Source organism: Zerene cesonia, chromosome 6 (genome assembly GCF_012273895.1).
Source record: "Zerene cesonia ecotype Mississippi chromosome 6, Zerene_cesonia_1.1, whole genome shotgun sequence".
NCBI lineage: Eukaryota > Metazoa > Arthropoda > Insecta > Lepidoptera > Pieridae > Zerene > Zerene cesonia.
The window spans coordinates 3647446-3662119 of NC_052107.1; the positions used below are offsets into that span (position 1 = coordinate 3647446).

The 14674-nt window shown below is 32.9% G+C and overlaps 1 protein-coding gene across 2 annotated transcripts in view; it reads right to left on the reverse strand.

Moving 5' to 3' along the window:
- Positions 1-1628: 1628 nt before the first annotated feature.
- Positions 1629-14674, reverse strand: part of LOC119840544 — a 30187-nt gene continuing 17141 nt past the window's right edge. The window contains exons 2-9 of one of the 2 annotated variants that reach the window (XM_038367226.1): positions 13042-13179; positions 10692-10844; positions 6331-6471; positions 5649-5763; positions 4796-4892; positions 4306-4390; positions 3703-3744; positions 1629-3012 (exon numbers count right to left, since the gene is read on the reverse strand). In XM_038367226.1, the coding sequence (XP_038223154.1) occupies positions 2885-3012; positions 3703-3744; positions 4306-4390; positions 4796-4892; positions 5649-5763; positions 6331-6471; positions 10692-10844; positions 13042-13147 (867 nt within the window). In that variant the 5' untranslated portion in view covers positions 13148-13179 and the 3' untranslated portion in view covers positions 1629-2884. The remainder of the gene's footprint in view (positions 3013-3702; positions 3745-4305; positions 4391-4795; positions 4893-5648; positions 5764-6330; positions 6472-10691; positions 10845-13041; positions 13180-14674) is intronic. The other variant, XM_038367227.1, reaches the window with a different exon arrangement.

Genomic DNA, 14674 nt, shown 5'->3' on the forward strand with positions numbered 1-14674 from the left:
GAGTCCCCCAATCACAAATACTTCCAAATGTAAAAAAATGTAATTTTTATTTTTATTTTTTTTGTTGTTATTCTCAAATTGTATAGTATTTTCTTTCTTTCTTTCTTTCTTACATATATTTTTATTATGACCTAAGTACCCTCTGCTTGTTGGCTAATACGAATAATAATAAAAAATCCCATGCGTGACATATTAATATGAAAAATAAGAAAAATTGTATCGAAAATGTTCTAGTATCGTGACATATTTATATTTCTTGAAAATTTGAACTTTAGCTATCTCCCATAAACCAAATAAACACCAGAATAGGCAAAAATCATACTTAATGCATAGGTTTTAATAAATACAATTTATTGATGTGGGAGTCGAGCTCGCCATCGTTTAATGCTAGTGCCAGCGCCATCTCGCACGGAGAAAGTACCAAACCCCCACAGAAGACTGGCGTGAAAAAGTAGGATGCTACTGATTTCGTACGATGAGTGGGGGAGTAAGATCCCTTACCATACAAAAGCGGTCAGCGCATTCGAAGAGGCACTACCTCTGCGAATGTTCATGGGCGGTGGTGATCGCTTACCATCAGGCGAACGTTGTCCGCCACAGACATAAAAGTTGTTACTTATAAAAATTATTTAAATATAAGTGTATTGTTGCAATTAAAATATTCTTGATATCTTAGAAAATATATTGTATAATATAATATATATTAATTAATTCGAATTCAAAACTCTCCTAAAATCTAAATTTCCATATACATTATACAATGATATATTTATTCAGATATAGATTTCCTATTAATTTGAAAATATGTTCATTGTATTATAAAGTATACACCTTTGTGGTCCCAGAGCCAAATGCCTCAGACTTAACCGGATCACACCAACTTCCTCTAATCTGGTTCCAGCGAATTGACCTTCTAAACATACTAGAAGGTGTGCGGGCACTGAATATACGTATGAACAATCATTGTTACCCCAAATTTCCCCTGCTTAGAAGCTTATAAGGTTACCATATAAAAATAATATAAAAAATCTGTATAAATCAGATATTTGCTTTCAAATCAATTTCCTCGTCCTCTTTCCATCTGTCCACATTAGTAATGAAATCTGTCAATTTATCATATTTTTTCTAATTACATTTATTACGAATAATATTATTTTTATGATTCCGTTTCCAGTAGGCAGTAGATTATATTATTCTTTAAAGGTGTTTAAATCTGAATGGTATATTCCATAGGCAAATAAAAATAAAATTTTTCAAACGTATCTAATATGCAGTGTTGCTTTAATTGTGTAGTTGTCACCTTGAGTAGTGGCGGCAGTGGTTAGGAGTTCGATTAAATTCCGGAGGTTTGATACCAGACCAGCATTTATTCAATTTGCATTGTGCACATTATCCACGTCACACTAAGGAATATATCGTGAGGAAGCTTGTTGGTCTGGGAATCAAAACATACATGATATGTTAAGTCTGCTAAATGACAGCACGCACTTAGCCAGCGTGGCGGATTACAAGCAGAACTTCATTTTAGGAGGACATTATGCCAGCAGTGGAAACATATTTGGGTTGAACATGATGATACAAACCTTCAAAGAGTAAGTTTACTTTCACAAGTTGGTAAATAAAACACGTTTCAGAAGTATAATAAAAGTTTATATAAGTAAATCATAGCATTTTCGTAGATATATAACTAGCACAGTGTTCGAAGTATATAATTTTATTGTGAGCATATTATAAAGGTACAACTAGCTTATTATTTTACCAAAATGAATTTATGATTTATATGTACGGACGATATATCAATTCTTCCCCTTATTGACGTATCGGCCGTACGCGATGAAATGATCTTCATTATTATGATCTTCCACATTTATCAGTTCAAGTTCATTAAAAATATCCATTACAATAAATATCTAATTTGTTTCAAAGTCGCTTGTGCGTCTGCGAATTTTTCTAAGCTCCCAATGTGCAACAAAGCCTTATCTTACGATGTGTAAATTTCCCCAATTTTACACATTACATTAAAAGTAGATAGATTGAAGAAAAGACGAAACCCTTACGATCGATCACAACTCTCTCACACTATTTCAAACAGCATTCTAATTTAAATTATCATCTATTATTATTCTAAGTTTGAAAGCGGATAGCAGCTTTCTCTATTTCGATCGAATTCATTCCACAAAAAGTAAAATTCAGATCACTCCTGAAAGGAGGTGGTCCCCATAAAATAGTAAAGATCTACGTATCCACGAGTAGAACTGTGGGCTAAATATAGAACTCTAAGGCATGTCACAAAATCTAGCGTACACTTATGAGAGATTCAAAGATTAATATTTCTTGTACTTATATATTTAATCCTAATAACTAATAATAGACTTTATTCAAACTATAATTATATTTAACTACGTAAAATGCTAAAAAGCGATAACTATAACGCTAAAAAAGCTAAAAACTTTAATCTAAATATCTATAATACCGTTCGATAATATGTTGGTGCTCTACGCATACTTATAAAGTGATATTTGAACTGTAAACGTGTTAATTATAATTTATTAAATACTTTATTTCTAATATTGTGTGTTAAATCTTATTTTGTATTATCAATATTTATCAGAGACTTTAAGCTTTTCTTTAGAGGCACTTTAAGAGCTGATTTATCGAGTTATATCAGTGCAGATATTATTGCTACGAATGCAAATCTTAATTTTAAAGACACGTTTAAATAGCTTTATATAAATTTAAGCATCTGATAAATTTTATCACAAACATTGAATATCATGGACATAATATATTTTTAAATTTTGTGTACGACATCACTTTTATTATTGCGATTAGCAGTTTGTACTAAGTGTTGTTATTAAACGTCACGTTGTTATATAAGTTGTGTTTACGCGTCCGGGGGGCGTATTTCAACAGTGACCGACGTCGGTCCGGGCGCGTTCGGCGAACGAAGCGTAGCTGATCTCAAAGAAGTACCAGAGTGACCGCTGCTGGCCCTCGACCCTCGCCGAGAACCTAGTTGAGAAAAACCGTGTTAATATGCAACACAGAATATCCCTACCGGACCATGCCAAGATTTCAAAATGTTCAAAAAGAAAACCTTATCATGCAGTGATACCCTTGTTTGATCCCTTAGTACTATTTACATGTTTACTAATTTATTGTCTATGTTTAAATCATAAGATTATTCTATAAAGCAAGCAATTTCAATTGGTAGTCATATGAGTATCCTAGTAAAATTACTGTCGAAGCTAAATATTTCGTGTATCAGACAAAATTATTTATAAAGAGAAAAGTCATTTTACAAAAGTATAAAAGTATGTGATTTTTCTACTTGACTAACTTTTATCATACATTTATTATTATCAATCAAAATTTCAGAACGAGCACTAAGTAAATCAATACTTTATTGTATCCAAAACCTTCTACCTACATATTTTGTGAGTTTACCATGCTAGTTAATAGACAGGAACTGAAGTTTTTGTAACAGTTCTGGAATTATTTTTTGCATAACAAAGTATGGATTCGGCCTCAACTGAATTTCGATTCTCCATTAATTCATCATTGAATATAATACTTATCTGACAATTTATAAGCTCCAAATTTAAAAGTGTACGCACTCTTGCATATCTACCTCTCCATGCCTGTGTCTACCAAAATATTCTCTATTAAGAAGCCAAAAATTTTAAAATATTTTAAAGTAACCTGAGTGTTTTCGGTGTAGCTGATGGCTTTGGTGAGGGCGTGCTGTTGGTAGATGAAATAATGTATGAATTTCATAATGACACCAATGATCGCCAATAGTGTTGGAGTAAGAAAGAGAAAGGTGCGCTTAGATAAAGTAGAAATAAATGTACTGAGCAAAGCGAACAAGGATATTTGAAGGCAGCGGACGAGATTTAATAAGGACTGACGTAACATTTTTTTATGATTCAATTTACAATAACTTTCTCTACCATGACTTTATTCTGACTATCGATGTACGACTAAATAATTAATCCTCTTAGATAAAAAAGCAATAAAAATTTATAGTTCAAAAATAATTTCACTAATTACTTTTTTAATCCTTTGTCTCTTTTATGGAAAACTTCTATTTAAAAACCATTCTACTATTCATAATTAAATCATACCTATTTGTCTCTATATATGTAGACTTTATTTTAATTTGTTGGAATTAATATATTCTAATATAACAGCGATATCTAGTTTGGGGCTAACATTTAAGGCGTTTAAAGCATACAGCAAGATGAAAATAGGGAAACATCGAGAATATAGAAAGAATAAATACGGTAATTTTATAATTGTTACCTGGACTTGGCGAGTGTGGTCGGAGTTCTTGTTGACTAGCTTGCCGTGAAGGAGGTCGAACGCTTACTCGAGATCCACGACGATCCTGAAAATTTTATGAATACATAGCGTATTAATGACAGTTTTCTTTTAATGATTTTTTTCGTGACTACTTAAAATATGTATTTTTTTTCTTTGAAATAACACAAATATAACATATAACGCAACTCATTTTTACTTTACACAGAGTTCCTAATAAAATTCTTATTAAAAAAATGTTTAAATTGGGCGCCATCTCGTAAGACTCGTTAAATTGTAAACAATAAATAATTGTTTTCGAATCCACCACAATAGCGCTAGCTCCAATAACCAATCAAGTAATAATAATAGTAATATGAATTTTTTATGCAACTAATATTTGCAATATTGTCATTGTCATACATGGCTTTTTTATTCCTTTTTAGTTTTTAGAGAAAATTTTTGCGAAATAGAAAAATCACGTATGAGTTACCTGAGAGTGCAAAAGTTTGGAATCTCGAAGTAGAGAAACATTCATCAAGCGAGGGTTGGGTGTATTGAAGATGGTTCTGTTTTCCCTCCATCGTGCTCTGAAAGGTTAAATAGTATTTTTAGTTCGTCAAGGGGCAACATGAGCTAAAAACGTATCTTGTAAATGCCTCTAAGTATATGATATACAAATAGGTGATATGCTCCAGAATATTTTGTTTATTTGAAAGCGTGTTGAAAACAATGAAAAAACTTTGGATATGAAATAAAAAATATAGTAATGACACCTCTAAATTGTTTTAAGTATTAAAGAACATGTCCATACGAGTATACGTGTGTTTTTTCATCAATATAGGCAATTATTCTGTAATTTTTTGTCAATTTATTTCTAAATTTATCATCAAGGGATCCAGTTCCTTTTCCAATTTGTTATTATATAAACCATTGTCGAGCAACTTATTTCGACTCAAGAAATTAAAATAAAATAATATGTATAGCCTTATATTACTTGTGCTAATATTAATGGTTATAAAGCAGTGGTGGTTGTTCAAAGCAGTGTTGGCTCACTGGTGAGGACCTCGGATTTAAAATCGACAATACGAGTTCAAAACCATGCAGGAAATTAATAGATTTTTCAATTTATCTGCTCATATGGATAACACCACTGCTCGAAATGGTAAAGGAAAATATCGTGAGGGAACCAACATATCCAAGAATAAAACGCTCGACAACATGTGACATCTGACAACCCGCACTTGCCCAGCGTGGTGAAATTTGGATCATCATAGGAGGCCTGTGTCCCAGCAGTGGGAACACATATAGGCTGATGATGTTGAATATCAATGGCTATAGCTAACCTGCTAAACAAACGTAATACCACACAGATGATGACAAACATCAGAGCCATGCCAACCAAAACGCCAATCATTGCCGGGTCCAAGGTTTTGGTCGAGATTTCCACTTCCTTTTCAGCTGAAATCACAATATAATTTCAAATATATTTTGGTCCATATATTATCATAATGTAAATATAAGTCCCCTGTCCCTCATCACACATAATAAAATGCTTCAAATGTTACTCAAATGTCAACAACTTCAAGGATATATAATATTTTGTGAATAGAGTTTTAGAGGATTTATTTAAAAATTATCATTGTGATGTTGATATATTTTTTTTTGCTTATTACAGAAGGAATTTTGTTTGGATATACATTAACATCCGTTTTAAGATTGACAATGTTAAAACTTACAAATAAATACATATATAATGACCTCCCAATTGTTTTTTCATAACTTCTAGACATATGCTCGGACACAGGAACCACTGTTCTGGCGTAAATTATGTTTTATACATTCAGAGCAATTTTATGTACGCTTAGATCTTTAAAACTACGCAACGGATTCTGATGGTTTTTTAAATGGATACAGTGATTCAAGAGGAAGGTTTGTATGTAAAATAACATCTATAAAACTACTCCGAACTAACGCATGCGAAGCCGCCGGCAAAAGCTAGTACAAGATAACACAAATGAGACTTACGATTGCAAACGATCCCGCCGTCCACGGACACTTCTGCGACCAACTCGTACTTACAGACGCAACGCTCGTTTCGACATTCCGTTTTGAAAACAACATCTTCGCATTGTTCATTGAATGAACAGGTCTCGTTAATTCCCGCAGCTACGAACGCAAAAAACAAACATTTATATTAACTACTTATATTATAATGTGTATGTGGGAGTAGAGCACGCTTCGGCACGAATTGGGCCAGCTCGCACCGGGGAAGTACCACACCCCCACAGAAAACCGGCGTGAAATAGTGGCATGCCACTGTGTTTCGTACGGTGAGTGGGGGAGCCGGAGGCCCCTTTCCTTTTCCTCACCTGTCCCAGTCCATTCCTTCTTTCCAGTCGATAATCCTTTCCTTTTCCCTTACCCCATAAAAGCGGGCAGCGCATTCGCAGAGGCACTACCTTTGCGAATGTTCATGGGCGGTGGTGATCGCTTACCATCAGGCGAACCATCAGCTCAGTTGCCCGCTATGACATAAAAAAAAAAATAATTAATTTAAAAATGACCCACCTAACTAAGTGTAGACTAGACAATATGGAAAATGTGTTGCCAAATAAGTCACAGCGTTGCATTTAATGGAATCAGGTAGACCATTTGAATTTAATTCGTTTGTGTACCTTTAAAGCCATAAAAATTTATAGGTAGAAATGAATTAAGATCTTAACTAATGTACTGATGACTTTATGTCATTCTTCTGTTGATTGCTATATAGAACAGAAAGAACAAGGGTTGCTCAGTCTTCAGACGTTGACTTCTCAACAGGTCGAAATGGAAAAGAGAACAACGTCATACACCGTCATGTCAAAAAATTAATAGTTGACATCTGCTAGCAAACACTTGGCCTTGTTCAATTTGTCAAAATAAAGAGAAAGCTGAAATTTTTCAAAGAATCTAAATATCAAAAAACAAAGTTCGCGCGAAAACCGACTTTCACCAAATCAACTCGTCTTCAACAAAAGTAAAAAATATCCTGTAGAGTATATTGGAAAAAATATTTTAAAGTAGTAGTACAAAAAAGTGAACTCCATACGATGCAGTTCGAGCGCGAACGTGAACCAATTTTAGTTTTTCCAGCTAATTATTTGTTTTAATAGCTAAATTAATAGCATAATTACGTGTCCGGTACTGTAATGCATGTTTCTGGTATACAGCCTTGTGCATGTAATTGTCAGAACGCTCTGAGGTGGTGACGACACGCGATTCGAAACTTTGGGGCTCATCGATCCAGTGCAGTGACTGGTTCCCTTGGGCCGTGAAAATTAATATTAAAATATTAACGCAAACAAAGGAACTTGTACTGCATACCATTCTATTTTTAAATTAAGTGTTGTATTTAGTCTTGAAGTTGTGTATTTATTAGATAATTAACATCAAGAAGAAAAACTGCTTATCAATTCCATCTTAGAAATCAGTAAATCAAAATCATTCATCCTTATTATTTTTAAATAATATTATGCAAATTTATTTATGATACATTTGGAATTGTCTCTGTAATATGTTATCTTTCTCAAAAAAAAAATTGTTTGATCTTTGCGGAGACGGAGCTTGAATTTTAAAAGTCTCGATTTAATATTCTGCAAGGGTTTTTGTTCATAACTATTAATATAAATTCAAAATAGGAAGGAAGTAATAACAAACACAAGATGTTATCGCGTTCAAGTTCTGCTGGCATAAAAACTGTCAATTTCTTACTGTATTAAGGTAAATAAAGTAATGCGTAATATGGATGAAATGAAATTGAAGAATACATAAAGAAAACTGTGTTTATTAAATTGCAACAAATACCATCGTTTTAGTGCAGGAGAGCTGCTTTTGAACCATTAGTTTTAAAACTTAAGTAAAATTTGTTAAATCTGCAAAAACTTTTATGGTATTTTCAGAATTAATTTCGTACTCGAGTTAGTTACTACACTTCAAACGTGAACTTAAAATAGTATAAGTCATCGATACATTTTCCATCGGCAACAAACTTGTAGCAGTAAATAAAAAATAAGTTAGTATAAATAACGAAACTTTTTATATTAACCTTTTTACTTTCATAATAACCTTTTTAATACTTGTAAGATCCGTTGTATAATACAGGTGTAAACATACAGACGGATATACAAACGCGGTACGTAACTTTCTTTTTACGTATGACAATTCTAATATTTTACCCTTTTTGAAGTAAAATTGGCCCCGCTGGAACAACTCCATTATTTAAGTACATATTTTGCTTCGCCGTTTCCGACTTGCAGTGAATTATTTATTTGGGATTCGACTACAACTGTATAGCTGTACACAATTGCTCACCTGAGGTTGTGTTACTTTTTACGTTTTCCTCTATAAATATTGTAACATTCGAATGACAGTCTCATTGAATCCAAGACATACCAAAATGTAACCGACTTTAACTCTTTGACTTTTGTTATTATATTGTCCAGAAATAAATGGAACGCTAATTCAGAAATTTTACCCGCTCCATGAAAGGTAAGTAATAAAACTGTCGAAAACAAGAACTATTTAAATATATACGTTGTTTTCGAAGACTGCATTGCAGTGTTACGATGGTTGGAATTAATTGTGCAATGTATTACTTTAATTGTTTCATGATATTGAAATAACAAATTGTTTAAAATACATAATTGTGATAAAATTACAATATAATTTTTTGTGTGATTGATCAATAGTTCAAAATTTGAATTACTAGCTAAGCCATTACTAAACTATGCTAATAAATTTCTAACTGTATACTACCTAATACTGGCTAATGGGTTGTGAGGCGGATACATCCCGTATAGGACTTTATTTATCCAATTTGGACCCGAAATCTGATATATTTGCTATCCCTCTACACAACTCAAACAACGTTGGGATACTTCGATCAAAAGCCCGAACAAAAACATTTAGTCCAACATTGATGATATATGATTTTTGATTCGTTTACTTTGACAGATAATGTTGTATAAAATAGTCTTAGTCGATTTAATTATTCTCACCAATATTGTAATTATAATTACCTACGAGCATACCAATATTACAAATCTATAAATAGGTAACATTTTTTATGACATATTTTTAAAACATATATGTAAATAATGACTGTAACAAATAAAGCAATTTTTATGTCATAGTCGGTACGGAAGCTGGGTGGTCGCCTGGAGCACTATCGACTGAACATTTGCAGATGCCAAAAACGATTGCCCACCTTTAAAGGTATGGGATAAAGAAAGGATTGATGAGGAAGTAAAGGACAGCACAGGCAAGTGTAAGAAAAAGATACGAAACAGAGTAACATTTACATGAAATTAATTCACGCCGATCGTCTGAGGGACTAGTGGTGCCTAAGTGAGCTCGTCTCCCATGCAATTCCTAGTTCTAAGTATTTGAAAATTCTAAAACTAGAAAGCTAGTATTCCAATTATTTTAAACTCGAGTGAACCTAAGCAAAAACGGAGAAAGCACTTAATCCTAGATGTTTATTATTATTTTTCCATTAAGTGCTGAGAGCCAACAGTTTTAATTAGTGTGAAAATAAACCTGCACCCTGCGGCGTTTTACCCCCTTCACAGGTCACTGAACTAATGTGACAACTAGCAAGCAATGTTAGTCTCTCAGGTGAAGGGGAAAAGATATACCGTAGCTAACACATGACAAAATATAATTGCATCATTAATTAAAGTTGCGTATTTTTTAATATGCCAATTTTCTCAGATGACGTGGTAAACTATCTAACCTTAGTAGCTAAAACGTATTCAATTGCTTTTCCTATTTAATTTGTTTATTTTTCCGGCGGCTAAAATAAAAATATTTGAATAGAATTTAATCCATCGATCGTTTATTCAGGTCCTATTCATAAAATTGTGTTATTACTTATAGATTCACTAATAAAACTCAGTTACTGGATTGTTCTCCCAAATTATCAGAATCAAAATCTGTATCTAAAATATTACAACGTGAAATTTGTCATACCAAGATACTTTAATTTAAAAGACTACGAGTAAATATATATGTATCTATGTTATCTGTCCATACAAGTCAATGTCATAGTCAATGCCAATAAAATAAAAAAGCAACACCAGCATATGTCGAAACTATTTCCATGTTTTAGGCTCGTCTGTGAAAACACACACGGCAAAGGAAAGTGTACATTAATTTGTAATGGTTTGCCGACAAAAATAACATTGGAGCGTCAATATCTAAAGAGTAGGTATAAAATAGGATAACTTGTCAAGTCCATAGGAAGAAGCAATATAAAAGGAAGACATAAGAAAACAGAAGATGAAGTTCAATTTTTGATTTCTAGCAATAAACATTTTAAAAGAAGAACGTTAAAAAAAAACGCTTACGTTTGCCACACTTATCCACATGGTTGGTTACTGGCACGTCGGGATGACACCGGCAGATCTTATGCACCTCGTCACACACAGAGTCCGGGTAGCCACACTCCATCACAGTGGAACACGTGTCCCCGTACATCATCTTACCCCGCTTCGAAGGATCTGGAAAGTATTAGAAGAGACGTTAAGTTTGGCCTGCGATCTGACATGTAAACATAATGCAAATATTGTTTTTCATAGAGAATTGAAAAATTTTGCGCCTCTTCAATTCATTTTCCTACCTGAAAATACAGATGGTTGTCATGAAATATAAATCACATTTAAAATACTTTTAAACTTACTACTATCTTTTAAGAGTTGAATGCATTCGTATCAGGATGATTTATGTTCTAGAAAAAATAATAAACATAAAACAAACGAGTAAGTACATGGAAGCAAAAACGTATTCAGTCTAGATGTAATTTACGAGAAATTACTATGATATTTAAATGCATACAAACAACTGAGTCATTGAAATGTAGGTAGAAAACCCAGTCGCAATAATTAATTAAAATGAGCACGCAAGCATTCGGGATCAATCGAAGAGAAAACTGATACGATAATTTTATTAAAATATATCGGAAAGTTGTTTTATATTAAACTGCAACGTTTAAAACCATTAATATATTTCGGAAAGTTATTTTATATTAAGCAGCAAAGTTTTTAAGCGTTATTGAAAGATATGTAATGAAATAACAAACACATTTGAAACGTCTTGTGTTATAGACATTTATAAGACGTATTGCAGTAAGCCACACTGCGAAAGTGTAAAGAAATTGCAAGAATTGGCTTTGTCAGGGAAAGCTCAGACGGAACGTACCTTCATAGACAGGTCCAATAAATTTAAGTCCGAGAATACCGTCATAGCCACAGGCCAGGAAAATAACAAACTGTTGTTATTCATTTTGGCCCGTCGACCAATGCTAGTTTTGCCAAATTTTAATTGAACCTATCGGTAACTGTGAAACAATATACCGACCATATGAAATTTATATTTAAAACTGAAAACATTAGCAGGTTATTATAATATTTTAGGTTCATATGGCAGGTTATTATATTAATAAAACTATAACGCACATAACATCAATCCTTGATAATGATATATTATTTTATGTTATACCATAAAATAAAAAACGAGCATAGAGTAAGTTAAGAATTCCATCATAGACAAAACAAAATGGATTTTTTACCAATTATTATAAAGTAGCTGTGCCCCGCGTAAGTCAGTATCATTTATCTCAGTTATTCCAGTTGTCCAGCTGTCTACGTACCAAATTTCATTGCAATTGTTGCAGTAATTTTTGCATGAAAGAGCAACAAACACACACACATCCTTACAAACTTTCGCATTTATAATAATAGTTATAGTTATAAATATAGGGTAGAAAGAAAAGGGAGCATATGGCACAAATAAGATAACATGAATAAAAAATCGAAGCGAAGAATAACCTCAAAATGTGTCATAAGGCAAGATGCTCTTATCTACAACATTCAGGCTGTTTGCCAAGACGTTTACAATAAATTCTGTCGAGCGTAATTATCACGTATCAAAAATGAAGATGTAGATACAATGTTAGTGAATGAATAAATGATAAATTTACTGTTCATCAAAAATAGTACAAAAAAACAAAAATAAACAAAGATTGCACAATAGGTGACAATGTTTTTTGAAATATCAGACAAATTTGAAGGAATCGATACTTAAGCTATTTTGAGAACAATCGGTTATTAATAGTGTTATTATATACTTTTTTTATCATTTCAGCCTTAATATACATGTACCTATATTATTACTATGTACTATGTACTATATTTGCAATAAATCGATAGGTATGTCGAATAAAATTACAGCCACACAATTTTTAATAAAAATTTAAAGATTAAATTCGCGTCTACTTACAGGGCCGTTATGTTAATCTTTATATCGTAACTGTTTCGAGTAATTGTATATGTTAGACTAGGGGTCCGCCCCGGCTCGCCCATGGTACATATATAGCCTATAGCTTTCCTCAATAAATGGGCTATCTAACACTGAAAGAATTTTTCAAATCAGACCAGAAGTTCCCGAGATTAATGCGTTCAAACAAACAGACAAAGTCTTAGCTTTATAATCTTTTACATAAAATTTTCGTGTCACAGTTTTCGTTGCCATACTCCTCCGAAACGGCTTGACCGATTTTGATGAAATTTTTTGTGCTTATCCGGTATCTATGAGAATCGGCCAACATCTATTTTTCATCCTCCTAAATGATCAGAGTAAGGCAGAACAGCGTTTGCCGGGTGCAGCTAGTATTAGTATAGATAAGTAAAACACACTTACCGAAGGCAGCGGCAGTAGTGACATCCTGCTCCGCCAGGGAGGGCGCGAGTGCCAGCAGCGCTGTGAGCGCGGCGAGCGTCGCCCGCCGACAGCGCTCGGCCCGCATGCCGCCCGCTGCGCCCCCGTCACATGCCAACCCTACGAAGAAAACACATGGAAATACAATTATGTGATTTCTTTATAGTAAACTATCTTCCCGCCCGTGGCTTCGCCGGCGTTGTTGAGGGAGAAGTTAGACAGATCTGAGGTTTTCAGAGCATAGTTCCAGTTCTCGTAGGTTTCCAAGAAGAAAACTTCAATTTATTTTTGTGAAATTCATCCAAGTCGGTTCCGCCGTTTTTGATTTATAGATAGTGTAGCTAACACGACTTTTCTGTTTAAATAGTTTAATCGACAATCTAACTTCAGAACGCATGGACTATTTCAGCTTTTTTTTAGTATTTTTATTTTGTAGAATAGAAATGGTTTTATTAAAATAATTTTAAGTACTTAAACCATAAATCATACAGTAGGCACGGTATCATAAAATAAAATACTTCAATTTTATTGCCTGTAAGCTGTAAAGTCGTAAATCCTTTGTAACCTTAATATTACTGAAGTAAACTGATTCATTTTCATTTGATAGTTATTACGACCTTGTAGTCACGCCAGACAGCTCATTACTGTCCAATTTCCACAGAGACATCTCTAATAAACTAGTTTGAAATATTATATAACCCTTTCCTTTCATATTGGTCAATTTAATACAACATCTAAGCCACATTACCACTTTTTATGTTAATAATGATGAATTCAATGAAAACCTCTCATATATTTCACTGTTTATTGTAACTCTATTTAACATAGCTTATCGACCTTATCGCTTAACAGCGATCTCTTCCAAATGAGGTAAATGCAACACACAAAATTAATGTAACGCGGGTGATTGAAAAAAAAACTGACACCATTTATATTAATTATACACTTGAATGAATAAAAAACTGAAACCGAAAATTAAAAATCGAACTTAATATGTTTTCTTCTGTTTTATTATTAACGTTTTTCATAATTATAAAAATTTCATGTTTTCATGATATTGGTGCGAAGGGTTAATGAAGCCACCTCAAATTAAGTCTCGTGACATCCTTCAAAAGTCTCATAACTCTTCACAATATTCGATATAAAGTTATAACTCAAAAACTCGTACATAAACACCCTATAGAATAAGTGTATTTATACACGAAATTAATTTACTTCTTAATTTACTAAACATGCGGAATATATGTATAGAAAATATATAGTAATTTACCTCGATACTGACGAAAAGTAGAGGAATGCCTGCCACGGCCGTAATTTCGTGTTATGAATACGACAACTGAGTGTTTTTTAATATCATTATTTTCCGCTCATTTGCAAAAAAAAACTCAGTAAATTGCCTTATCAATCATTCTGCTGAGGCGTTAGGGCCAATCCATTCGATCCTTACTATGTATAATAAATACTTTTTAATGTTATGATGTTATCCTTACCTATAATATTACAAATGCGAAAGTTGTCATATGTGTTAATATATAAAGTATGTTATACCTAGTCTTGCCATAAATATTGTAATAAAGAAAAAAGAAAATTGTTAACTGCAAATAACATTTATTAC